At 38.3% G+C, this 26016-nt stretch overlaps 3 protein-coding genes across 3 annotated transcripts; all 3 read left to right on the top strand.

The window, feature by feature from the left end:
- Window positions 1-495: 495 nt before the first annotated feature.
- LOC122888132 (olfactory receptor 1-like) lies at window positions 496-2559 on the top strand. The gene has a single exon (XM_044222163.1). The coding sequence runs from the start codon at window positions 1045-1047 to the stop codon at window positions 2026-2028; it is 984 nt and encodes a 327-aa protein (XP_044078098.1). The 5' UTR covers window positions 496-1044; the 3' UTR covers window positions 2029-2559.
- Window positions 2560-4404: 1845 nt separating this feature from the next.
- Window positions 4405-26001, top strand: LOC122888765 (olfactory receptor 1E5-like). The gene is made up of 2 exons (XM_044223595.1): window positions 4405-5269; window positions 25378-26001. The coding sequence occupies exons 1-2, from the start codon at window positions 4985-4987 to the stop codon at window positions 25999-26001; spliced, it is 909 nt and encodes a 302-aa protein (XP_044079530.1). The 5' UTR covers window positions 4405-4984.
- Window positions 12808-16476, top strand: LOC122888133 (olfactory receptor 1361-like). The gene has a single exon (XM_044222164.1). The coding sequence runs from the start codon at window positions 13052-13054 to the stop codon at window positions 14030-14032; it is 981 nt and encodes a 326-aa protein (XP_044078099.1). The 5' UTR covers window positions 12808-13051; the 3' UTR covers window positions 14033-16476.
- Window positions 26002-26016: the final 15 nt, after the last annotated feature.

Genomic DNA, 26016 nt, shown 5'->3' on the forward strand with positions numbered 1-26016 from the left:
TTACTGTACCATGCTGCCCTGTCTCCTAGAAATTACATTTATATACAACTAATTTGCAACAGCTAATATATTTTGAGGGAAACATAATGCCAACTGATTTATATTTTCTGTTAAAATTATAAGGAAATGTTGTTAATTAACATAACTGACAAGTTGCAAAAATTATGATACTGAACCTATCAGTAAAATGTTCACTGACAACGTATTTCATTTAGTTTTTCGCCAAAATAGGCAATCTTGCAATACACTAGCCACTCGTAGTGACTACAGCATTATTCAACTTTTTTATGATTATGTTATTGACATTTAACCAAAATCACAACCTTTCCATAACCCTAACCAAAGTGCTTTTGTTGCTCAAACCTAACCACAGGAGTCTGGATGTGAACCCTGGATTCTGGTATCACAGTCCTGCCATTCACCCCAACCATCTTCTTGCGACTCCAGCGCAGTACGTAACTGTACTGTTTCATTCACTAAATGAAATGCAGCGATTACGTTGTCATCGCAACGTTATTATGAAAACAATTAGTCATAAAACAAACATAATTTAATAAGTACCTAATAATTGCAAACTACTTACACGGTAATTTGAATGCTGTAATCAGTCAAGCAAAGTTTTACCTAAATCACTCCAGGAATGAAGCTCTTGCTTTGAGCATGCAACTGAGTTGTAGTTTATATTTCTTGTCATGGTCTAAGAATCTTTATCCATAGTGTCCTTTCAGAATAACTATATAGAAATCTGAAAATGTGATAAGTAGTTTGGATGAATGCAATGAGTTTAATGGACTGAAAAAGGGTTTGTATGATTCTGAGTGGCTTACATACAATAGGCTCAGGGGATCAGACATTGACATTATTTAACATGAACTCAGAAGAGGACTGCTCCTTTTATTAGCCACTCCTGTCCAAACAGTTAAAGCCAGACAGAGCTGCATCATCAGAAAGAGAACAACAGAACACAGTACTAAAACGCTGAAGAGGACGTTTATCTACATCAGTCACTGCACTGTGGACAGGAAAGGCTTGACAAGTTTTACAATGAACTTTTTCAACTCTGCTCTTGGGAAAAACATCACTTTTGTGCGTCCTGCATATTTCATAATAAGTGGTTTATCTGACATCCCACATATCAAGTATTACTATATCTTTCTCCTTTTTGTTTATATTGCATCATTGCTGGGAAACACAGTTGTAATGGCCGTAATATGCTTGGATCATAACCTGAGAACTCCAAAATATATTGCAGTTTTTAATTTAGCATTTGTGGACCTGTTTGGTAACTCTGCTCTGGTGCCGAAGCTTCTTGACATTTTTCTGTTTAACCATCGCTACATCCCCTACAACGACTGCTTGGCATTCCTTTTTTTCTGCTACACCTGCCTTTCAATGCAGGCTCTTAATCTGGTTGCACTTGCCTATGACAGACTGATAGCTATCATCTTCCCACTGCACTATCATGTGAAGATGACCCACAGGTTCATGCTGTCTTTGATTGCCTCTTTCTGGGTACTTGCTATAACTAGTACACTCATTGCAGTTGGCCTTCTTACAAGACTTTCCTTCTGTAAGTCTGTGGTTATTAATAGCTATTTCTGTGACCATGGCCAGATATACCGGCTTGGCTGCAATGATGTTACCCCCAACCGTGTAATTGCTGGTTTGTCATCAAATATTATTCTTTGGATTCCACTAGTATTTATCTGGGCAAGTTACTGTGGTATTGCCTATGCCTTGTCAAAAAATTCCACAGCTAAGGAAAGAGTGAAGGCCTTTAAAACCTGCGCAGCTCATCTCTCATTAGTGGCAATCTATTTCCTCCCATTATTAATCACATTTACTATGAGTGCAAATATACCTCCAAATGCCAGGATCATAAACCTGTCTCTGACCTCCGTCTTTCCTCCCATGTTGAACCCAATCATTTATGTTCTGCAGACACAAGAAATCAAAGAATCTGTGAAAAAAATATTAAAAATCAGAAAGCTATCCAAAATTACAGTAAAGAAAGTAATTATGAAATAACCATTTGTGTATACTTTGGGCCATCTGTTTGGAACATTATGTATATTAAAACTATTACAATAAAGTAATGTAAAATCAGTGAAACAACAACTATTGTGAATACTAGATACTTTTGTAACCTCCCACAAATGTTTCAACATAAAATTCAACATGTATTTATTCCATAAACATTACATTATAATAATTTAGTTTGAAATCAAGTAACAATTATTTAATGAACAAGGGTAATAACTACACTCAACAGTATGACACATTTACGACACAATTACAATTAGACTAGTGTTATGATAACTGGTTTAACTTATGCTCGTGTGCTTGTGTGATAACTGCAAAGATATACTACAAACAGGTTCTTGTGATCAAACAGTTGGTGTCTCTACATATGTTGTCTTGACGGTGTCTATTGTATATTAGACAATGTATAGTGTTTTCTGTTTTCATATTTTGGTACAACATTTAAAACATACAAAGAACCAGATTTTTTTATTTCTAAAATTGATGATTAAACAAGAAAGATTTATTGCAATCAAATGTCATCCTGTTTTTCTGCTTCTTTATAGTCATGGATACCTCCTAGTTGCATTTAAAAAGGAACAAGACCCGTCTTGTTTTCTTGTCTGCTTCTCTTTTCAGAATTAATCTACTGTGTTTTCTAACTCAACACTACTTCACATTAAACCTCTCCGGCCATTCAGGGACCGGACTGACTTTTCTTGAAGAATTTTATTGTGAAGTAGCAGCTACAGGACACGTATATTCTGTGGAGCTGACCTGCTCTTTTGTGATCGTACTGTATGCTTGAATTTCAAGATTTTGCAAGATGAACAAAGGAAAATTACCCAAATGTTTTGACATGTTTGTCCAGAGTGAGGTTGTTTTCAACAAGGATTGAGGTCCGATTTAGGCTACCGAGGCCAATCATGAGGCTCTGTGTCTCTTCAGTGTGTAATTGCAGAATGCTTTGATGCATATTATTGTGGTTTTCTGGGAGGCAGTTATGAAGAGAACAGATTTTTATAAAACTATTTTTTGTTGCATTTCATACAGGTTGTTGTGTTATACGTAGAATCTGAGGTGATGATATAAGATGTGCAAGAGGCAGCATATCGATAACATTATTAAACACTGAACCCAATGAGACTCAGCAGAGAAGCTCTAAGATAGAGGACTTAAAGTCACCATGGCCTATAGTGAACGCCCTGCCAGAGGTATAACTTAAATCAGTAGAAATCTGTTCCAGTTACCATAGCCAGAAAGGGGATTTTTGAGATTTGTCTCACTTTTTAAACATTGGGGACTACAGCTAGCTTTTTCAGCAATGGTTGAACTTTAGGATATTTAGAAAATGAGAATTGTACCATTGGCAGGTAAACTATCTGTAATGTTTAAGACAAAAGGGCCGTTTTTGTTAAAAAAAACTTATCCAACCCAATTTTGACCCCCAAAGCATTTCAGATCATACAATACAATAGCTAGCTGGGATTGATACTTCACAGTTCCTGAACAGTTGCTAATACTTTCAGCCATCAAGCAGTTGTCGGTGCCTCAGTCTCGCACAGTAAGTGAGCGCCCAGAAACCTGTTTGCAACAACAGGGGGCTTGAAGCTTTCTTAAAGATAAACCGAAAGAAACAAATGCCAAAATTCTCAAATTCATTCAGGAAATGGGTCAGACAACCTAAAATAGAAAAATGATACCACTTTATTTCAAGGCTTCTTATTTTGTTTCCCTTCAACTGTAATACTATACCATGCTGCCCTGTCTCCTAGAAATTACATTTATATAGAACTAATTTGCAACAGCTAATATGTTTTAAGGGAAACATAATGCCAACTGATTTATGTTTTCTGTTAACATAATAAGGAAATAAGACGGTGTAGTCCCTCATTCGTCCAGAAGTGTTCTATCATAGAAAAGGTTTCAGTCGTAGTCATCTGGACACTGTTTTCAGAATCAAGACGTTCTCAATTGAGAATGACTTCCAATGATGATGAGTCCAGATGACTACAACTGAAACCTTTTCTACAATAATAAGGAAATGTTGTTAATTAACATAACTGACAAGTCGCAAAAATTATGATACTGAACCTATCAGTAAAATGTTCACTGACAACGTATTTCATTTAGTTTTTCGCCAAAATAGGCAATCTTGCAATACACTAGCCACTCGTAGTGACTACAGCATTATTCAACTTTTTTATGATTATGTTATTGACATTTAACCAAAATCACGACCTTTCCATAATCGTCCCCAAAGTGCTTTTGTTGCTCAAACCTAACCACAGGAGTCTGGATGCGAACCCTGGATTCTGGTATCACAGTCCTGCCATTCACCCCAACCATCTTCTTGCGACTCCAGCGCAGTACGTAACTGTACTGTTTCATTCACTAAATGAAATGCAGCGATTACGTTGTCATCGCAACGTTATTATGAAAACAATTAGTCATAAAACAAACATAATTTAATAAGTACCTAATAATTGCAAACTACTTACACGGTAATTTGAATGCTGTAATCAGTCAAGCAAAGTTTTACCTAAATCACTCCAGGAATGAAGCTCTTGCTTTGAGCATGCAACTGAGTTGTAGTTTATATTTCTTGTCATGGTCTAAGAATCTTTATCCATAGTGTCCTTTCAGAATAACTATATAGAAATCTGAAAATGTGATAAGTAGTTTGGATGAATGCAATGAGTTTAATGGACTGAAAAAGGGTTTGTATGATTCTGAGTGGCTTACATACAATAGGCTCAGGGGATCAGACATTGACATTATTTAACATGAACTCAGAAGAGGACTGCTCCTTTTATTAGCCACTCCTGTCCAAACAGTTAAAGCCAGACAGAGCTGCATCATCAGAAAGAGAACAACAGAACACAGTACTGAAACGCTGAAGAGGACGTTTATCTACATCAGCCACTGCACTGTGAGCAGGAAAGGCTTGACAAGTTTTACAATGAACTTTTTCAACTCTGCTCTTGGGAAAAACATCACTTTTGTGCGTCCTGCATATTTCATGATAAGTGGTTTATCTGACATCCCACATATCAAGTATTACTATATCTTCCTCCTTTTTGTTTATATTGCATCATTGCTGGGAAACACAGTTGTAATGGCCGTAATATGCTTGGATCATAACCTGAGAACTCCAAAATATATTGCAGTTTTTAATTTAGCATTTGTGGACCTGTTTGGTAACTCTGCTCTGGTGCCGAAGCTTCTTGACATTTTTCTGTTTAACCATCGCTACATCCCCTACAACGACTGCTTGGCATTCCTTTTTTTCTGCTACACCTGCCTTTCAATGCAGGCTCTTAATCTGGTTGCACTTGCCTATGACAGACTGATAGCTATCATCTTCCCACTGCACTATCATGTGAAGATGACCCACAGGTTCATGCTGTCTTTGATTGCCTCTTTCTGGGTACTTGCTATAACTAGTACACTCATTGCAGTTGGCCTTCTTACAAGACTTTCCTTCTGTAAGTCTGTGGTTATTAACAGCTATTTTTGTGACCATGGCCAGATATACCGGCTTGGCTGCAATGACTATACACCCAGCTTTGTCATTAGTATATTGTCACCACTTCTTATTCTTTGGCTTCCTCTGATATTCATCTTGTTAAGTTACCTATATATTGGCTATGCATTGTCTAAAGTAGCCACAGTTCAGGAAAGAGTGAAGGCCTTTAAAACCTGCACAGGTCATCTTTCATTAGTGGCAATCTATTTCCTCCCATTATTAATCACATTTACTATGAGTGCAAATATACCTCCAAATGCCAGGATCATAAACCTGTCTCTGACCTCCGTCTTTCCTCCCATGTTGAACCCAATCATTTATGTTCTGCAGACACAAGAAATCAATAAATCTGTAAAGAAGTTGTTTAAAATCAGAGTGCAATCCAAAGTTACCATAATGTGAGTGTTTGTTGATGTTTTGGGCCTTCTGTTTTTTGCATTATTTGCATTACAGTAAAACAGCCGTTATGAATACTAGATTTATTTTGTAACATCACACAAATGTCTGAAAATTTAGTTTGTATGTATTAATCAACAATTACTGAAATTAAAACCTTTTTAAGATAGCTTAACTACCATACAAACTTCTCTTATAGTATATGAACTTATGTACAGTAATATTTTAGTTTCTGCTCGGGTGAGAAATGCAAGAGGGAAAGCAACTGATAATGTGTGTTATAGTAATGTCCAAAATACGGTTGGTGCAAAACCTAAACCTCACAGAGAAATTAATGGTTGTATTTATAAAATTATTAATCAAGCAAACAAGTAATTGTGATCAAACTATTTATGTTCCTGCACATGATAACTGTGTATGTGAAAGTAAATTTTGCATGAATTTTATATCTTTTGATGAAAAATATAACCATGTAAAAGAAACTAAATTTTGTATTTCTTTTTTTTCAATAATTTCTCTTCTTATTCATGTTCATCATTTAACAAACATAATGATAAGACGGAGTACAGAGAAAATAAAGATAAGATAAAATAATAATTTGTTTATCAGTTTTTATTGTAAAGCACTTTGTAACTTTGTTTTGAAAGGCGCAATATAAATAAGTTATTATTATTATAAAGTGAAATAAAGTACAAAATGAAAAGAAAATATCAACTGTGGTCACAGTACATACAGTATATATAGAGTCAAAGCAAATCTGACTGGACAGGGCAGATGGTTAGAGGTCCATATGAGGTTACCATGTTCTCAGAAAGATATTACTTTTTTAAGTGCACTGTTCCACTTGTAATGTTTCGTTCAGAATTTATTTGAACAAATTAAATGTTGCTGGTTCTGAGCAAGCTATATAAGATATTATGCCAATCCTCTTGGCAGACATGGGGTCTTGTGACCTGTCCATTTCCGTACCAAAGAGGTACCGTATTGGTGTAATGTCCAGCAGAATTTCCAAAACCTGAATTTGGGTATGTCTGTGGAAACACTTCAAACTTGTGTTGATTAGCGGAACGAGACAATACCAGACTGGAAGGCGAATCTTTCTCCCCATAGCGTTCAGGCAGCCTTTCACTGCAGGTCTGGCCCATGCCAAAGTAATAACTAATGCTATAGAAGTGATTATCACAGCAGATATTCGACCATACTCGGTCGTAGAGAATACAAAATTTAAGCATATGGTCAAAGTGCTTGAGCCCCGCTACAATGTGGGTTTACGTGTGCCCTGTATAAACGAGCATGAGCTGCTGTTGTTCAGGAATTATCAACAGGTCAGCGTCTCACGATGGAGCATTACTGACACTTGTATTATTTATTTTTTCTTATTGACAATAATCTAGTATTTGATGTTAAATCAAAACTGTTAAATCTTTCCAGTGAGCAGTTCTGCATTTTTGTACTAACTAATTAGGCCTTTTTTTCTGGGTGGCCCAGTAGTACAACTGAAGGTCTGGGATTCCCAGTCCACCTTTCTCTTTGGACTTAGTTTAAGCTATTCTGGGTAAGGAGATCTTTCAAATAAAGAAGCTCATCAATTTGTTTATGGGTTTAAAAAATGCTTTATCTAAATAACAGGACAGTGACTGAAATAGATAACTAAATCGTGGCAATCCATTTATTTTAATTATGTTAATTCGTCCGAGAAATGAGATGGGAAATAAATTCCAATGTTCCAATTCTTCCTTGATCTTTTTAAGTAGTGGGGCGTAGTTTATATGAAACAAGTCTTTAAGTTTGGGAGACACAATCACCCCCAGATACTTAAGTCTGCTCTGTGTCCAGGTGAAGGGTGAAATGGTCTTGAGTTTACTAGAAATTGAGTTCAATAAGAACAACAAATCCTTATCAACGAACTGCTGGAATGGATCTCTCTGGGTTGGTTAGGTACAAGATAATATCATTAGCATACAATGAGATTCTATTCTCAGGGCTCCAGGGTGCGACCACAAATCTGTTAAGTGCAACTAAACATTACACTGGTGTATCTGAAATTTAGCAGCTCTGATTAAAAATAATGCATAAAAATATTTTTTAGCAAACACAGAGTGTGCTGTGGTGATGCACGGATCAGCTCTGACGTGATCCGTATGTTGCCTACCCATAATTCATCCACCCGCCACCCACCCAAACAAATTATTTTCTCAGATTTAGAGACCCGCACCAGCGTGGACATTTCCCTCCTCCTCTACCGGTCCCTGTAAGTTATATTGCCATTTAAATTATGTGGAGGAGCGCTAGTTTTCCAGGTAATTTCTTTATCATGTGTGGTATTGATGAATGAGTGTTTTCTTTAACAATTTACTTTAATGATTAGACAGGCTGCTTTCAGTAGTTTTTAAACATTTTCATGCATGCAGTACAGTTCATGCATGTCACAGCATATATCAACATTTAAGCAGAAAAAATAAAAACTGTAGTTATAAAATTGACAGGACAGAGAAAACTCTCCAGAGGAAACAGAATTAAACTTTAGCTTATGAAATACATTTTTAGACAGCTGGGATGGAGCTAAGGATTTATCAGGAGGACGGCTACTCTCCTCCAAGCAATTTAACTGCATGAACCTGGACTGTGTGTATGTGACCTTTTGGATGTATAGAAGAACAAAGAACATTAATTAACATTAGATCCTGACCGATCCTGTCGGCATGTCGGGAGATTTAATTAATCAATGAAGTTACGCTGCTGTGCCTCGTGCATAAATGCGCACAGTGTCTCTCTTAATGAGGAGACACTGCAACCCATCTGTATTAATCAGAATGTTCATTTTTATGACCTGCCCACCTGATCCACAGATTATTCGCAGGCACTGCAGATATAACTGCGATCTGCGCATCAACTGGGAACAGTGCTTTTGCTGTCGGAGCATCAACTTTCCGAATTGAAACGTTTGAAAAGCACAATGTCTCCAAGAAACACGTCCTGTGTCCTGACAGGTGCTTGGCTGGCAGAGCAGCCCCCCTTTCTGCAGCATTTCAGCACCAGGCAGCAGCAAACCGACGCAGTGAAGAGTCAGAAATCATAATAAAATTACACTAAAATAATACTGCTCACAATATAGCCAAAGAGGAGCTATCTTTTACTAAATTTAAGTCCATTAAAAAAACATTTATCTGCACCTTTATTGCTGTTTACAATCATTTACAAATTACCAATGTGTATGGGAACTGACAAAAAAGGTAACGCTTAAAATATATTATTGGGTGCACCTAAATTATGTGCTGTTGCACCTAAGTTAGGTGCACCAGTGCCACCAATGTAAAAAGTTAGCCTGGAGCCCTGATTCTCTATTTTCTAAATGTCAATTCCAGAAATCTCTAACAATCCATATGGCCTCTGCAGGGATTCAATCACCAAATTAATTAAGAACGGGGATAATGGGCACCCCTGCTGACAGCCTTTATATAAGCCAGACTTTTCAGAGAGAGTGCCATTTACACATATTTGAGCTTGTGGATTAGTGTACATAGACTTGATCCAAACGATACATCTATCACCAAATGAAGTACATTCTACAATGTCTGTATCCTTCTTATGCATCAGTGATATTAGCTGTCTATATATAGCTGTCTTCATTGATTTGGGAAGGATTCCATTCTCAAAAAAATCTGTAAGCATTGGCATAAAAAGGGGCTCAATTTGGGACCAAACGGTCTTATAAAATTCTGAAGAGTATCCATCCAAGCCTGGAGTCTTTCTGGAAGGCAGTGACATAGTTGCTGGTGTTATTTCCTAATCCTGGATAGGAGCAACAAACATTTGTGACGGGGGTCGCTAGGCTATATGGACACAAGCCCTAACGGATTTTATGAATTGATATCGGATAATTCAAATAAAGGTCGATTGAATCGGAAAATCAATTTTTGAAACACACACTCATGCTCCGATCAGCATGATGACTTTGAATCAGAGCTGGAGTGTGCGACCCCCATTCTGCCATTTGTTGTACACGATCCTCTGGAGTATGTACTTCACTAAACTCGGTGTGAGTTCCTGCCTTGTACCTGTTCAAAGTTATATTGAGTTGAGCGTGTAATACTAGACGATGGATATGCTTCTGGATTGGTACATGCAATGGTTAAGGTCAGGGTGGTCATGTCATCCATGTAGGTGCGAATAGGAGGTACCCGCTGTCCGGAGTGCAAACGTTCTCCTCCTACAACCCATTTGGAAGCTCGGGTGATCAATTCCATTGCCATGGTAAAGGCTAGAGGGGAGATGGTACACCCTGCCATTATTCCCACTTCCAATGATTGCCACGATGTTGTGTATTCTGTTGTTTTGAGGCAGAATTGTAGATCTTTTAAGTAGTTTCTGACCAGGTGTGTAACTCAAAGGCGGTCCAGAAGAGAGAATGGGGGATGAATCCAAAAGCGTTGGCTAAGTCCAGGAATATGATGTGCAAATCTCTTCCTTCCCTCTTTGTAGTCTGGATTTGATTCCATATCATTCTTGTGTGTTCTAAGCATCCCGAGAAGCCTGGTATACCAGCTTTCTGTATCAATCCAGTTGTTCTGTTTCAGGTACGTTGCAATCCGTTGAACAACAATGCTAAAGATCTTTCCTTCAACATTCAAGAGATTGATTTGCTGGAATTGGTTTATGTTTGAGGCATCCTTTTCCTTGGGGATTAGCATGCTCCCTGCTCTTCGCCATGCTTACAATAATGAGCAACAAATACATTATTATACTATAATAATTATACTTATGCCTGTCATATCATACCTTTGCATGTCTCCTTGGGTTGCTGTTATGGCTGACTGCTTGTGAGCTTGCCTTGTGGCACACTTGAAACGTGAATTTTTGGCTGTGCCTTTGACAAGATGTCCACAAAGCTGCGAACAGCTCTCTCTATTAAGGAGTTATGCTCCTGTATGTTTAAAATTAAAGACATTTAGCAGCTCATGAAAGAGGTGTATGATAGATGAAACAAATGTTCTCCCATCATAAAAACATAATACTGACATAAGATTTTACTTTATTGACCGTTAACCACTGTCCCCTTTTAGATTTGACGAGTGTATTATTAGCCTACTACTGTTACTTTCCTGTTCATTTGGTTTATTTTCCAGCTGACATGAACATGTACAAGTTGGACTGGAAGCTGACCCTTCTCGGCCTTTAGCTAACTACCTTCCTTCTCACGTTAATGCCTGCAGCATTATGTCTTGAAGCACCTGTTAAAGAATAGCCTTACTTTCCTTAATATTAACGTTAATTGTTCAAATGGCACAACAACAAACGTTAGCCAACTGACTATAGCTAGCTAAGACATTAGTTAATATGCAAATTAAGTAAATCCGGGATGCGCACACACAGCTGTCTTGATATATCTAGTTAATTACAATGTAAAACTTTACTGGCATGTTCCGTGCTAATTAACCCACCTGTATCCCAGAAGAGTTCGCCTCAGGCTCCTCCATGTTGATTCCAGCATACTACAGATGGACGCAGTAACCTTTTGTCCCCTGATTGGACAGTTTGACTTCCTCTGATTGGATGGTCAGTGGGAAACGTGCTGATTGGCTAGTCAGCGCAGGCATTAAAACAGGGCCAAAATTCGCGCTTGTAACTCGTACCATGTAGCTTGTAACTTCAGTGTCGCATACAAAGATGGGACATTTGTGTGAAACCTCACTATTGAAAATATTCCTGCACATATTTTAATTACACATACACAAAATATTTCTACAGCTGCAAAACTGTTTTTACACATGTGCAAATTATATCTGTGTGCACAAAACTTTTTCACACATGCACAAAATATTTCTATTGCTGCAAAACGTTTTTACAAAGTCACACATATGTGCATGCAAATTTATTTGATATACAACTGCAGGCTGTGAAATTATTTCTGAACATATTTTCACAACTCAAAATATTAATGACCCTAATTTGCTTCCATACAATCTAAGAAGCCATCTTCATCAGGGTCACATGGCTCCCCCCATAAATTCTGTATTTTCTAAAATGAATGATAAATGATTTATTGTGATTAAATGTTATGATGTATCTCAGAATCACAATTAAACATTCTTAAACAAACTTTCTACATCTATAAAATCATTTAGCATTTATTTTATGACTTGTAATAAGAAAACTGTTAGAAATCTGTTCATTTATGTTTATTTATGGCGATGGATACCTCATAGTTGCATTTCAAAGAGGAAGGAATTAGATCCCTATTGTTTTCTTATCAGCTCCTCTTTGCTGTGTTAAACTATACAGTGTTGCTTTAAATTAAACTTTTTTAGCCATTCGGGGGCATTTCTTCTCTGGAAGAATTTTATTATGAAGCAGCTATAGAAAGTGTAGATTCTGTGGAGCTGACCTGCTCATATTGTGCCTCTATGTTTTGAATTTTTGGGGATTTTGTAGGATTAATATAGTAAAATTGCAAAAATGTTTTGACTGGTTTATTCAGAGTGTGGTTTTTATACAAGAATTGAAGTCAGATTTAGGCCACTTAAGCCAACTGTGAGTTTCTGTCCTTTTAGTATGTAATGGAAGCATGCTTTGATGAAGAGAATTCTTTCCAAGAAGATCCACCAGATCCAAGTTCAAGTTTATTTGTCATTGCAACCATAAAACATACAGCTGAATGAATGGTCAGAGATGTTTATCGTCTCCTCTCAAAATATGCATTTAAACAGTAAATTAATTGAAAGGTCATAGAAATACAATACCAAATAATAATAATAATAATAATAATAATAATAACAAAAAAATGTGTTATAGGTGCTATATAGATATATAAGTAAATTACATGATTGCAATCAGTAAGATGGATTGAAAAAGGTTTGTCTGATGATGAGTGGCTTACATACAATAGACACAAGGGAACAGACATTGACCTTATATGGCAGAAATGCAGAGGAGGACTGCTTTTCTTAGTAGCCACTCCTGTCAAGACAGTTAAAGCTGCTCAGAGTTCTGTCACCAGAAAGAGAAGCGCTCATCTTCATCTACATAAGACAACAGAGTGCTGATGCTGATGCACGGACGAGGACACTTCTCTACATAAATCACTGCGCTGTGGACAGTTTTACAATGTTATTCAACTCTGCTCTTGGGAAAAACATCACTTTTGTGCATCCTGCATATTTCATGATAAGTGGTTTATCTGGCATCCCAAATATATCGTATTACTATGTCTTTCTCTTTTTTGTTTATATTGTTTCAGTGCTGGGAAACACAGCTGTGATGGCTGTAATATGCTTGGATCATAACCTGAGAACTCCAAAATATATTGCAGTTTTTAATCTAGCATTTGTGGACCTGTTTGGTAACTCTGCTCTGGTGCCGAAGGTTCTTGACATTTTTCTGTTTAACCATCGCTACATCCCCTACAACGACTGCTTGACATTCTTTTTTTTCTGCTACACCTGCCTTTCAATGCAGTCATTTAATCTGGTTGCACTCTCCTATGACAGACTGATAGCTATCATCTTCCCACTGCACTATCATGTGAAGGTGACCCACAGGTTCATGCTGTCTTTGATAGCCTCTTTCTGGGTATTTGTTATAATTGCTCTACTCATTGCAGTTGGCCTTCTTACGAGACTTTCCTTCTGTAAATCTGTGGTTATTAACAGCTATTTCTGTGACCATGGCCAGATATACCGGCTTGCTTGCAATGACCATTTCCCCAATTATGTCATTAGTTGTTTGTACCCAGTTCTTATTTTTTGGCTTCCACTCGTTTTTATCTTGTCAAGTTACCTCTATATTGGCTGTACGTTAGCTAAAGTAGCCACAGTTCAACAAGGACTCAAGGCCTTTAAAACGTGCATAGGTCATCTCTCATTAGTGGCAATCTATTTCATCCCGCTGTTAATCACATTTACCTTGATGGAAAATATACATCCAAATGCCAGGATCATAAACCTGTCTCTGACCTCCGTCTTCCCTCCCATGTTGAACCCAATCATTTATGTTCTGCAGACACAAGAAATCAAAGAATCTCTAAAAAAGTTACTAAAAATCAGAAAGCAGTCCAAAGTTACGATAAAAAAATTAACCATAATGTAACCATAATGTGAATTAATTCAATAATAATTACATCCTCATAACAACGCTAAGTTTTCAAAAGTAGTAGCAGAAGATGGAAAGAAAGAAGAAAGAAAATATACATATATGAAAATCATAGTGAATGGAGTTTTTACATACTTATGTTTGTATGTGCAGTTATTTAAAAGAAAAAAAGTCTGATTTGTTTTCTGTACATGGTTTTTAGATTTCTGGGGTTGTAAATAAGGTTTGTGAGTAGATATATAGAGTTTCGAACAAAAGCATGCATGTTTTCTTTTTCTTTTTTCACATCAGTGATTGTGCAAACAAGATATTGTGATCAAACAGATTGTGTCTCTCCATATGAAATCCATATAAATAAACTAATTTTGTGTTTAAAAACAATGATTAAACACATATTTTATTGTGATAACACACTGAAACTCTCTGCTTCTTGATGGAGCATCCTCTCTACATCTAAACAATAATTTTAAATTAATTTGATTTCTTTGAATACAAAAGTAGTTATCTGTTTATCCTTTAATGGTTATGAATACCCTATGATTATAGCATTTTTGCATTTTAGAGATGAAATGTAGTAGTTGTTGACTGTCTTCTTTATTAAAACAATGTGACTCAATGAACCCTTACCGCATGGTTTGTTTGGGTGTGCTGTAAGCAGATACATGAATTGCTCTTCTTGCATTTTTGACAAAGTAGCTGCTCAAGGCATATTTGTTTCCTCCTGTGGTTCATTTTGAATCTATATTATTGGAATCTGTATTAATAAACTTTCTAATGGCAGATGCATTTATGCTGTCTCCACTGGTTGATTTGATACTTGAACTTTCAACTCAGTTTCAAATCTTATAGAGTAAGTACACCCTAAAATTCTCCCTCTTGTCTCATAGCTACGTAATGTGTGACACCGTGGGGGGTTTGAGGACACGGGGGTCAATGTCTGACCCATGGTCTGAAAACCGCATAGTGTAGCATTGATAGCGTCATGCATTCCTGGTGCTGGTATTCAGAGCTATCCAGCCCTGAGCAACTACCGTCAGGCATTTGTGTCTTTACTGGAAGGGCAGACAGTGCGACTTTTACAGTCCGAGCTTTTACAGTCACTGGAGGCACAGTTATGTCCTTTGAGAGCTTCGTAAAGGGACCTGTGTTGTAGCTGGGCTAGTGGCTCTACTATGAGGTGTGTGTGAGTGTCTTTCGGAAGTGCCACAATGTAGTGGTAGCTATGTTGTTTATCATGGTTAAGTTAAATATCTTGTTAAGTTCTGCATATAGCACAGTTATCTCATGTGATATGTTAATAATTACCACAGAACAGGAATAAAAATGAATGTACGATGTCGTCTGTACACTGGCGCTTGTAATGGCTTGCTAACATTACAAGCAGCTACTGTATGTATGGCTATGGCTACGGATATTATGTCACAGTTTGGGCGGGCCAGAAAATTTGGCTTAACAGACATCACTAAATAGATTTGGAGTTCAAATTTTATAATTGCCTGGTAGGCTGAGACATTCAAGTTTTAATATTCCCTGTAATTCATTCAATTCTTAAGGTTAAAAGTAGTGGAAGGCAGTCCTCCCAAGTTCAGTATTTACCAGAGGGGTAACTAGAGTTTAAGAGCTCTGGTTTGATGAGCAGAGGTTTTAAATTCTGAGAAGACAAGTGATATACTGCTTTTGCAGGAGACCTCTATAGATATACATGATAAAATGTTGTTTTCCCCTTGTTACTAGTGAGGACCAGCTGACATTTTCTGACATATAGTACACAGGGATGAGTATAATATTTATCTCATGTAATAAAACGCAAAGTACAATGATAAAGTGCACTCTACGCAATTAAGGACATCTCCACAGTCAAGCACAGACATGATTTTTGACTGTACAATCATTTTCCTGTCGTCAAGACAGAAACATGCTTTATTCCAATATAAGAAACACATTTGTGACTTTTCTTTTTTTATGTAGAGTCTAAATAGTAAAGGACCCACCACAGACCCTTGTGGTACCCATTATGCATTAAAATCCTTTTCTGAGGAAAACATCCAAACCAAAACAGTGTAAAATGCAGTGGTCAACAGTATCAAAATCCTTAGAAAGATCAGCAAACAGATCAAGAAACAACTGTTTCTTGTCCATTGAATGCGTAATGCCATTGTAGTAATTATACTATGTCATGGTCCAAAAACTGACTGCTGTGACTGGAGAGTACAGTTATAGTCTAGATAAGCACATAGTTGCCTTTCAACCAGAATTTCAAGGATCTTTGGAAGGAAGAAGATTTTAGATTGGACGATAATTGTTCATGTTATCAGTGGATCCACCTTTGTGCAGTGAGTATTGTTGGAAAAATCATGTGTTTTAACATAATATACCAACAAGCATCTATGTGATTATGTGTACAGCACAAAAACAATAAAATTATCTAGAGGTCCTCTTAACATATTTGTCTTTATTGTGTTTCTTTCTATTTCTTATAGTTTCATATAATTGAATGTGAAATATTCATGACTCAATCATCAACAATCAAAGATCAACTTCTGAAAAAAAAAAACAGATCAAAATTTTGATTGAGGCATGGAACTTCAGCTTTTTCCAAGTGAGTGCCACCCACTTCACACCAGTGAGAAGGGGACTGACCAAACCGCACAAGCATGAATCTCTCAATTTAAATATCAGAAACTGCTCTAACTGTCATGGTCATGCCAGGCTCCCCAGCTGAACAACCACAGCGCAATCCCTCTCCAGAAAAGTACACGCCTGTTTCCAATCTCACACCTGACATTCATCTGCACCACATCAACCCCAGTATAAAAATACTCCACTCACCTCAGTCAGTGTCCGGTCTCGTTGATGCATGGACAAGAATCGCTGCTACCTAAGACGATCACCTTCATACTCAAGCCTATCCGTGTGTGTGTCTCTGTGTCCCTGTGTCCCTGTCGCCTGTCCCGTGTTTTCCAAGCTCCTGAGTGTGTCTGCAGTCCCCGATCTCCAACGCCATTTCAAAAGGACGGTATCCGTAACCCCTTCCAATACTGAAACTCTCTGCTTGTTTAATCTGGGTTGAATAAAATCCTCTGTGTCTCCACCTCGGTGTCTCCTGCCCTTCTGTGACGTAACAGAAGACCGGACCTGTTGTTGGACGACAACATGAGTGCTACGGACCCATTCCAGGAGTTGGTGGATCTCCTGCGCCGTAGCCTAAGCGCTTCACCACCCGTATCCACGCTGTCATCCACTTCCGCATCCGCCACCGCAACTCCACCCTCTCTGGGACACGCCAGTCCCATGGCCAAACCCACGCCCTTCTCTGGCTCGGTGGAGGAATGCAATGGCTTCTTACTTCAATGCTCGCTGGTCCCGGAGATGCAGTCTTCCCTGTACCCGACAGAGCGCTCCAAGATAGCGTTTATTATCTCCCAACTCCAAGAGAGGGCTCTCCAATGGGCCGAATCCATCTGGGCCCAAGACGGACCTGTGACCCAATCCCTGGTGAACTTCCTCGCTCACTTCAAGGAGGTATTCGGGAGATCAGCTGGGGACACCTCCGCAGGTGAGCGCCTTTATCACCTGAGGCAGGGTTCCTGGTCAGTCACGGATTATGCCCTGGAGTTCTGGACCCTCACCGCTGCAAGTGGGTGGAATGAACAGTCTTTAATTACCACCTTTCGTCAGGGATTGGAGCCCAGGGTAAGACTGCATCTTGCCGCATACGAGGATACCATCGGCCTCGAGAGGTCGCCACTCGTATGAAGGCGTGTTTAGATGAACACCAGGACCAGCCATCCCCTATCTCGTCCCTCCGTCAGCCAGAGAGTCACCGTCCTCCAGAACCCGACCACGAGCCCATGCAGCTTGAAAATAGCCGACTAACTCCAGCTGAGCAGCACCGAAAGCTGACCTGGGGGTTGTGCTTGTACTGTGGTACTGCAGGTCACAGCATTTCCTCGTGCCCCATTCATCCTCTGCGACCCCTGGTGAGTGCAATCATCCCTACCATAAAAAATTTAAAGCCACTTTCCACTCTCATAACTTTGATTACTCCCACCATATCTCTACCAGTACAAGCCCTCATCGACTCCGTGTCAGCCGGCAACTTTATCTCCGGTGCCCTCAGCCGCCAGCTCAGCCTCAAAACCACAGCTACGTCCTCCGTATACCAAATCCACACAGTAAATGGAAGACCCCTCAGCCGCGCCCGTGTCAATAGGGCTGCTGGTCCAGTCACCCTCCAAGTGGGGGTGCTGCATGAGGAGCAACAACATCTGCTGGTTCTGGAGGGCTCGGCCGCGGAGGTAATCTTGGGGCGTCCTTGGTTGGAACAACACAATCCCATTATTTCATGGACCACCGGCGAGGTGCAATGGTGGGGTCGTTCCTGCCATCCAGACTGTTTCCCCCGCCTGCCTTCACCACCACATCCTCAGCCTAGGGAACTTCTGGTCTGTACCACCTCCATCAAGAGCCCGCAGGAGAAACAGTCTAGAGAACAACTAACATTGTAAAACCACTATTGTAAAAACAATAGTGGTTTTATATAGCCAGTTATTGTAATGGTTGAAAAATTATTTAACTTTACTGTTAAGACGGTGTAGTCCCTCATTCATCCAGGAGTGTTCTATCGTAGAAAAGGTTTCAGTTGTAGTGTCCAGATGACTACGACTGAAACCTTTTCTACGAACTTTACTGTTAGCATAAATCATGTGTTTTCTCAGTCAATATGCATTTGAAAAAATATTGCTTAGATGATTAAAGATGCTTTTCAAGACTGACCTATCATACAAATTAAGGATGGTGAAATTGGCTCTTAAAATAGTAATACTTTAAAACCGCTTAACATGGCGAACTCTGTCCAAGTGGTTGTCGCCCATAAAAACCAGCAGTTGCCTTGTGCTGGCGCCTCAGTTGAATTGTGATTACTGGTCACAATCATCACACTTCATGATCATTATTTTTCAATCATTGTCTGAATTTAGTCATTGTCTGAATAATCACACAATAAACAAATGCACTCAAAATAGAAAATTGGTACCCAGTGAAGTTCAATATGTTATGTTTCTCAAACTTTTTCCCTCCGGTTTTGCTTCTTTTTTTCTGTGTTGAGGAACATATAGAGAACCTCAAATGGACCATATACAGACAATGATATATTTCAAACAGATTTAATGTCAGAAAAAGAAAAGAAAATCTAACAATCATTAGTATCAGTGGTCTGTCTCTACCACGACCCTATTTGCTCACCCAGTGGGGCCTTGAGCCCAGACAGAGAAACTGTACAGTAGATACAGGGGTAAAAAAATGACCTGTTGGTGAGACAAGATGAAAAGTCAGGGGATGACCTTAGTTATTACAATTCACAAGCACTGTGACTAAGTACAGCCTCACAGGGCCACTGGCATGGCTGTTGTTGGGACCACTGGCACTCCACCATTTGAAATTCAATTGATTGATTTGTGGGGGCTTTAACTGAACTTTTGTGATGTTGTGATGTCACCAGGTCAGTAAAAGGGGTCTCTTTCTCCAGTCTTCTCTCTTCTCCTGCACATTGGGGGAGGTCTGCGTTACGCAGATCCACCGACGAAGAACAAAGGATTAAGGCCACAACACGAGGGCCTGCCTTTGCCTTAAGATATCTGGTTATCTCACAGCTAACCAAACTCTTCTGCTGCTATAATCTCCCTCTCCGTGTTATCTGCCTGGAGCAGAGATACAGCACAACTGAACTCTCTCTCTTACAGCAGCGACACAAGGGCCTGCATAAGTTACACAGTCTGCCAGCTAACTTAAAGAACCGACTTTGATGAGAACTACAGTAGGAGCGCCCGGGTCCTCCATCTGTACACAGCAACGACTTTTCTTCAATCAGAACCAACATTCTTCCCCGCCTGGCTAATCCAACAGGACAGATAATCACCGCAACTTCAAAGCAACTTCTGACTTTATGGACTGGTAATGTAACCACCGAACATATAACTGGGTATAACATAGGATAGCACGGTACACGGCTAAGCACAGGACTATTTTACTTTTGTGAATGTACATGTATTGATATATTTTTATTGTTATAATGTGCTTCCCCTGTTAGGATTTGGTAGCCACATTTTAAGTTGATGTTAGTTAATGTTATGCTTCCCACAGTCTTTGCATGCTAACTAACTCTCTTTTAACATGGCAATGTTTATTCTACACAGTTCACACATACACTTAAATTTAGCCCTTTAACAGAGCCACACTCTTTAACATACATGGCCCTGCCACCATTTTGAATTAACTTTCTTTGTCTGACGACATGCAGCCTCTGCAATAGCCACCATTTTGGATCCAAGCAGCCATCTTGGATCACCCACTCACACACGCACCACGTGATGTCCCTGAGGATTTTGTTCATTAAAGTTATTATTTATGAGTATCTTTGATAATTTTCTGCTCCCATAATTACTACACAAAACATGGATATAAACAGAAAACACATCGAAAGGTCGCTCCCTTAAATACAATAACCGATATCAAAAATTGTTGTAGGTGCTCTATAGATTTTCAATAAGTAAATTACATAAATTACAAATTACAATCAGTAAGATGGATTGAAAAAGGTTTGTCTGATGATGAGTGGCTTGCATACAATAGACACAAGGGAACAGACATTGACCTTATATGGCAGAAATGCAGAGGAGGACTACTTCTCTTAGTAGCCACTCCTGTCAAGACAGTTAAAGCTGGACAGTGATATGTCACCAGAAAGAGAGAGAAGTGCTCATCTTCATCTATGTACGACAACAGAGTTCTGATGCTGATGCGCAGAAAAGGACACTTCTCTACATAAATCACTGCGCTGTGGACAGTTTTACAATGGAGTTATTCAGCTCTGCTCTTGGGAAAAACATCACTTTTGTGCATCCTGCATATTTCATGATAAGTGGTTTATCTGGCATCCCAAATATATCGTATTACTATGTCTTTCTCTTTTTTGTTTATATTGTTTCAGTGCTGGGAAACACAGCTGTGATGGCTGTAATATACTTGGATCATAACCTGAGAACTCCAAAATATATTGCAGTTTTTAATCTAGCATTTGTGGACCTGTTTGGTAACTCTGCTCTGGTGCCGAAGGTTCTTGACATTTTTTTATTTAACCATCACTACATCCCCTACAACGACTGCTTGGCATTCCTTTTTTTCTGCTACACCTGCCTTTCAATGCAGTCATTTAATCTGGTTGCACTTGCCTATGACAGACTGATAGCTATCATCTTCCCACTGCACTATCATGTGAAGGTGACCCACAGGTTCATGCTGTCTTTGATGCCTTGCCTCTTTCTGGGTATTTGTTATAATTGCTCTACTCATTACAGTTGGCCTTCTTACGAGACTTTCCTTCTGTAAATCTGTGGTTATTAACAGCTATTTCTGTGACCATGGCCAGATATACCGGCTTGCGTGCAATGACAATTTCCCCAATTATGTCATTAGTTTTTTGTTCCCTGTTGTTATTTTTTGGCTTCCACTCGTTTTTATCTTGTCAAGTTACCTCTATATTGGCTGTACGTTAGCTAAAGTGGCCACAGTTCAACAAGGACTCAAGGCCTTTAGAACGTGCATAGGTCATCTCTCATTAGTGGCAATCTATTTCATCCCGCTGTTAATCACATTTACCTTGATGGAAAATATACATCCAAATGCCAGGATCATAAACCTGTCTCTAACCTCCGTCTTCCCTCCCATGTTGAACCCAATCATTTATGTTCTGCAGACACAAGAAATCAAAGAATCTCTAAAAAAGTTGTTAAAAATCAGAAAGCAGTCCAAAATTACAAATACATCATCATAACTGATCTATAAATGAAGTAGCTTTTTAAAAATTAAGTATTGAAATCAAACAGCCATTTTTAATGACAATACAATACAATAACTACAAACTTCTCTTCATTCCTGCCTGTGTGATAAAAGCAAGATTGTACTGCATAAAGTGATTTCAAAGGAAAGGAATTGATAAGGAACTGATAAGGAATTGATAGGGAATTGAAGGAATATTTAAAGACGTACAACAAATCTATTAAGATAAATATATTAGTGGTTGTCAAGGTAATCCACAACACTATCTCTGCTGTCTATTAAGTTTATTAAAAGTAGTAGTAGAATATGGAAAGAAAGAAGAAAGAAAATATACATATATGAAAAATCATAGTGAATGGAGTTTTTACTTACTTATGTTTGTATGTGCAGTTATTTAAAAGAAAAATGTCTGATTTGTTTTCTGTACATGGTTTTTAGATTTCTGGGGTTGTAGACTTAAAAAAGCAGCCTACACTGAAATAGTTCTTTACAGAGTAACAGAGGATTGTGAGCAGATATATAGAGTTTCGAACAAAAGCAAAATGTTAAAAAGGAATGCATGTTTTCTTTTTCTTTTTTCACATCAGTGATTGTGCAAACAAGATATTGTGATCAAACAGATTGTGTCTCTCCATATGAAATCCATATAAATAAACTAATTTTATGTTTAAAAACAATGATTAAACACATATTTTATTGTGATAACAGATTCTTGATGGAGCATCCTCTCTACATCTAAACAATAATTTTAATTCATTTGATTTCTTTGAATACAAAAGTAGTTATCTGTTTATCCTTTAATGGTTATGAATACCCTATGATTATAGCATTTTTGCATTTTAGAGAAGAAGTGTAGTAGTTGTTGACTGTCTTCTTTATTAAAACAATGTGACTCAATGAACCCTTACCGCATGGTTTGTTTGGGTGTGCTGTAAGCAGATACATGAATTGCTCTTCTTCTGTTGCATTTTTGACAAAGTAGCTGCTCAAGGCATATTTGTTTCCTCCTGTGGTTCATTTTGAATCTATATTATTGGAATCTGTATTAATAAACTTTCTAATGGCAGATGCATTTATGCTGTCTCCACTGGTTGATTTGATACTTGAACTTTAAAGCCATTGAAACTCAGTTTCAAATCTTATAGAGTAAGTACACCCTAAAATTCTACTAGAACCCTCCCTCTTGTCTCATAGCTACGTAATGTGTGACACCGTGGGGGGTTTGAGGACACGGGGGTCATGTGGTTAAGTTAAATATCTTGTTAAGTTCTGAATATAGCACAGTTATCTCTGCATCCATGTCACATGTTTATTATTACTACAGAAGAGGAATAAATCTCTCATTCATGTACGATGTCGTTGCTAACATTACAAGCAGCTATGCATGGCTTTGGCTACGGATATTATGTCACAGTTTGGGCGGGACCAGAAAATTCGGCTTAACAGACATCATTATATAGATTTGGAGATCAAATTTTAAAATTACCTGGTAGGGTGAGACATTCAAGTTTTAAAATTCCTTGTAATTCATTAAATGTATATGGTTAAAAGTAGTGGAAGGCAGTCCTCCCAAGTTCAGTATTTACTGGAGGGGTAACTAGAGTTTAAGGTGAGCAGTGTTTTTAAATTTGAGAAGACAAGTGATATACTGAGGGAGCGTTTGCAGGAGACCTCTATAGATATAAATAAAAAATAATTAATATATATAAAATGTAGTTTTCCCCTTGCTGCTAGTGAGGACCAGCTGACATTTTCAGACATATAGTACACAGGGATGAGTATGATATTTGTCTCCTGTAATGAAACGCAAAGCACAATGATAAACTGCACTCTACCTTGTTATAAGGTGGAGTGAGCAGCATGAGAATTAGGGACATCTCCACAGTCAAGCACAGACATGATTTTTGACTGTACAATCATTTTCCTGTCTTCAAGACAGAAACATATTTTATTTCTAAATAGAAACACATTTGTGACTTTTCTTTTTTTAAGTAGAGTGTAAATAGTAAAGGACCCAACACAGACTCTTATGGTACCCATTATGCATTAAAATCCAGTTCTGAGGAAAACATCCAAACCAAAACAGTGTAAAATGCAGTGGTCAACAGTATCAAAATCCTTAGAAAGATCAGCAAACAGATCAAGAAACAGCTGTTTCTTGTCCATATCTTTTAGTACACCTGTAGTGCAGTAAATGCCATTGTAGTAATTGTACTATGTCATGGTCCAAAAACTGACTGCTGTGACTGGAGAGTACAGTTAGAGTCTAGATAAGCACATAGTTGCCTTTCAAGTTTCAAGAATCTTTGCAAGGAAGAAGATTTTAGATATTGGACGAGAATTGTTCATGTTATCAGTGGATCCACCTTTGTGCAGTGGGATGAGTACAAGCTAAATTGAGCAGCTTTTGCTGTACTCTCTGTTGTTACTCACAATATGTGTATTGTTAGAATATGCCAACAAGAATTTATGTGATTATGTGTACAGCAGAAAAACAAAAAAATAATGTAGAGGTCCTCTTAATTGAATATTAAATATTCATGACTCAATCATCAACAATCAAAGATCAACTCCTGAAAAAACATCATTAGGTAATATTTATTAAGAGTTTAACATTCAAAAACTCGGCTAATCTGATTCATAAGGACTGTGTGGGTGTGGTTAGGGCAGATTTGATTGTCAGTAGCCTGGCAACATTTCCGCAACTGTCCGATACTGATTCAAATTTTAATTAAGGCATGAAAATTCAGCTTTTTCCAAGTGAGCACCACCGACTTCACACCAGTGAGAAGAGCACTGATCAAACCACACGAGCATGAATCGCTCAATTGCAATAACAGAAACTGCTCAAACTGTTAGCATAAATAATGTGTTTTCTCAGTCAATATACATTTGAAAAATAATGCTTTATTGTTGAAGAAAAACCTGTACTGAAGAAATGTCCTCAATTGAATAAAAGAATAACTCAATGAGCCCCAGTTGTCGTTACACAAATATATGGATTTATTACAAAAAGATCTATCAACAGAGCAGCCCAGAGACAGCATGTAGACATCGTCACAGCCAACACAATACTTAGTTTACATCCAATAGGTACACTTCTTATAGCAGAAAGGTAGGTGGTGGTTTACAGGTTACCTCATCTAAAGATGAGACCAAGATAAACACTTCTTGGGGGTGGCTGTGGCTTAGTGGTGGAGCAGGTTGTCCACCAAGCAGAAGGTTGGTAGCTCAATCCTGGCTTCCCCCAGCCTACATGTCGAAGTGTCCTTGGGCAAAACACTGAACCCCAAGCTGTGTCTTTGGTGTCTGTGAAGAATTAGTTAGTTTCTTTGAACTGATGAGCAGTTAGCATCTTCCATCAGTGTGTGAATGGGGTGAATGCGACATGTAGTGTGTGAAGTTGGAAGACTAGAAAGGCACTATACAACTACAGTCCATTTCCATTTACTTCTATCTTATGATAGAAACATCTGATTTCATCAGACATCAAATTTCTGTTTAACCATCGCTACATCCCCTACAACGACTGCTTGGCATTCCTTTTTTTCTGCTACACCTGCCTTTCAATGCAGGCTCTTAATCTGGTTGCACTTGCCTATAACAGACAGATAGCTATCATCTTCCCACTGCACTATCATGTGAAGATGACCCACAGGTTCATGCTGTCTTTGATTGCCTCTTTCTGGGTATTTGCTATAACTATTACACTCATTGCAGTTGGCCTTCTTACAAGACTTTCCTTCTGTAAGTCTGTGGTTATTAATAGCTATTTCTGTGACCAGGGCCAGATATACTGGCTTGGCTGCAATGATGTTACCCCCAACCGTGTAATTGCTGGTTTGTCATCAAATATTATTCTTTGGATTCCACTAGTATTTATCTTGGCAAGCTACTGTGGTATTGCCTATGTCTTGTCAAAAAAGTCTACAGCTAAGGAAAGAGTGAAGGCCTTTAAAACCTGCACAGGTCACCTTTCATTAGTGGCAATCTATTTCCTCCCTATCATATTTGTGTATCGCTTTGGGGAATCAATTTATCCAAATGCCATCATAAACCTGTCTCTGAACAAGGCAGTTTTGCTTCTTTGTGTTGAACGTCCCCCTTCTCCCTATGAGAAAGATGATTAGCCGAATTAAAAACTG

This window comes from Siniperca chuatsi, linkage group LG14, assembly GCF_020085105.1.
Source record: "Siniperca chuatsi isolate FFG_IHB_CAS linkage group LG14, ASM2008510v1, whole genome shotgun sequence".
Lineage (NCBI taxonomy): Eukaryota > Metazoa > Chordata > Actinopteri > Centrarchiformes > Sinipercidae > Siniperca > Siniperca chuatsi.

Excerpts from the sequence above, each read along its gene's own strand:
- LOC122888132 (XM_044222163.1), top strand. The coding sequence starts at position 1,045 with ATGAACTTTTTCAACTCTGCTCTTGGGAAAAACATCACTTTTGTGCGT.
- LOC122888133 (XM_044222164.1), top strand. The coding sequence starts at position 13,052 with ATGTTATTCAACTCTGCTCTTGGGAAAAACATCACTTTTGTGCATCCT.
- LOC122888765 (XM_044223595.1), top strand. The coding sequence starts at position 4,985 with ATGAACTTTTTCAACTCTGCTCTTGGGAAAAACATCACTTTTGTGCGT. Across the intron at positions 5,270-25,377 it reads TTGACATTTTTCTGTTTAAC|CATCGCTACATCCCCTACAA; the intron begins CATCGCTACATC and ends TTTCTGTTTAAC.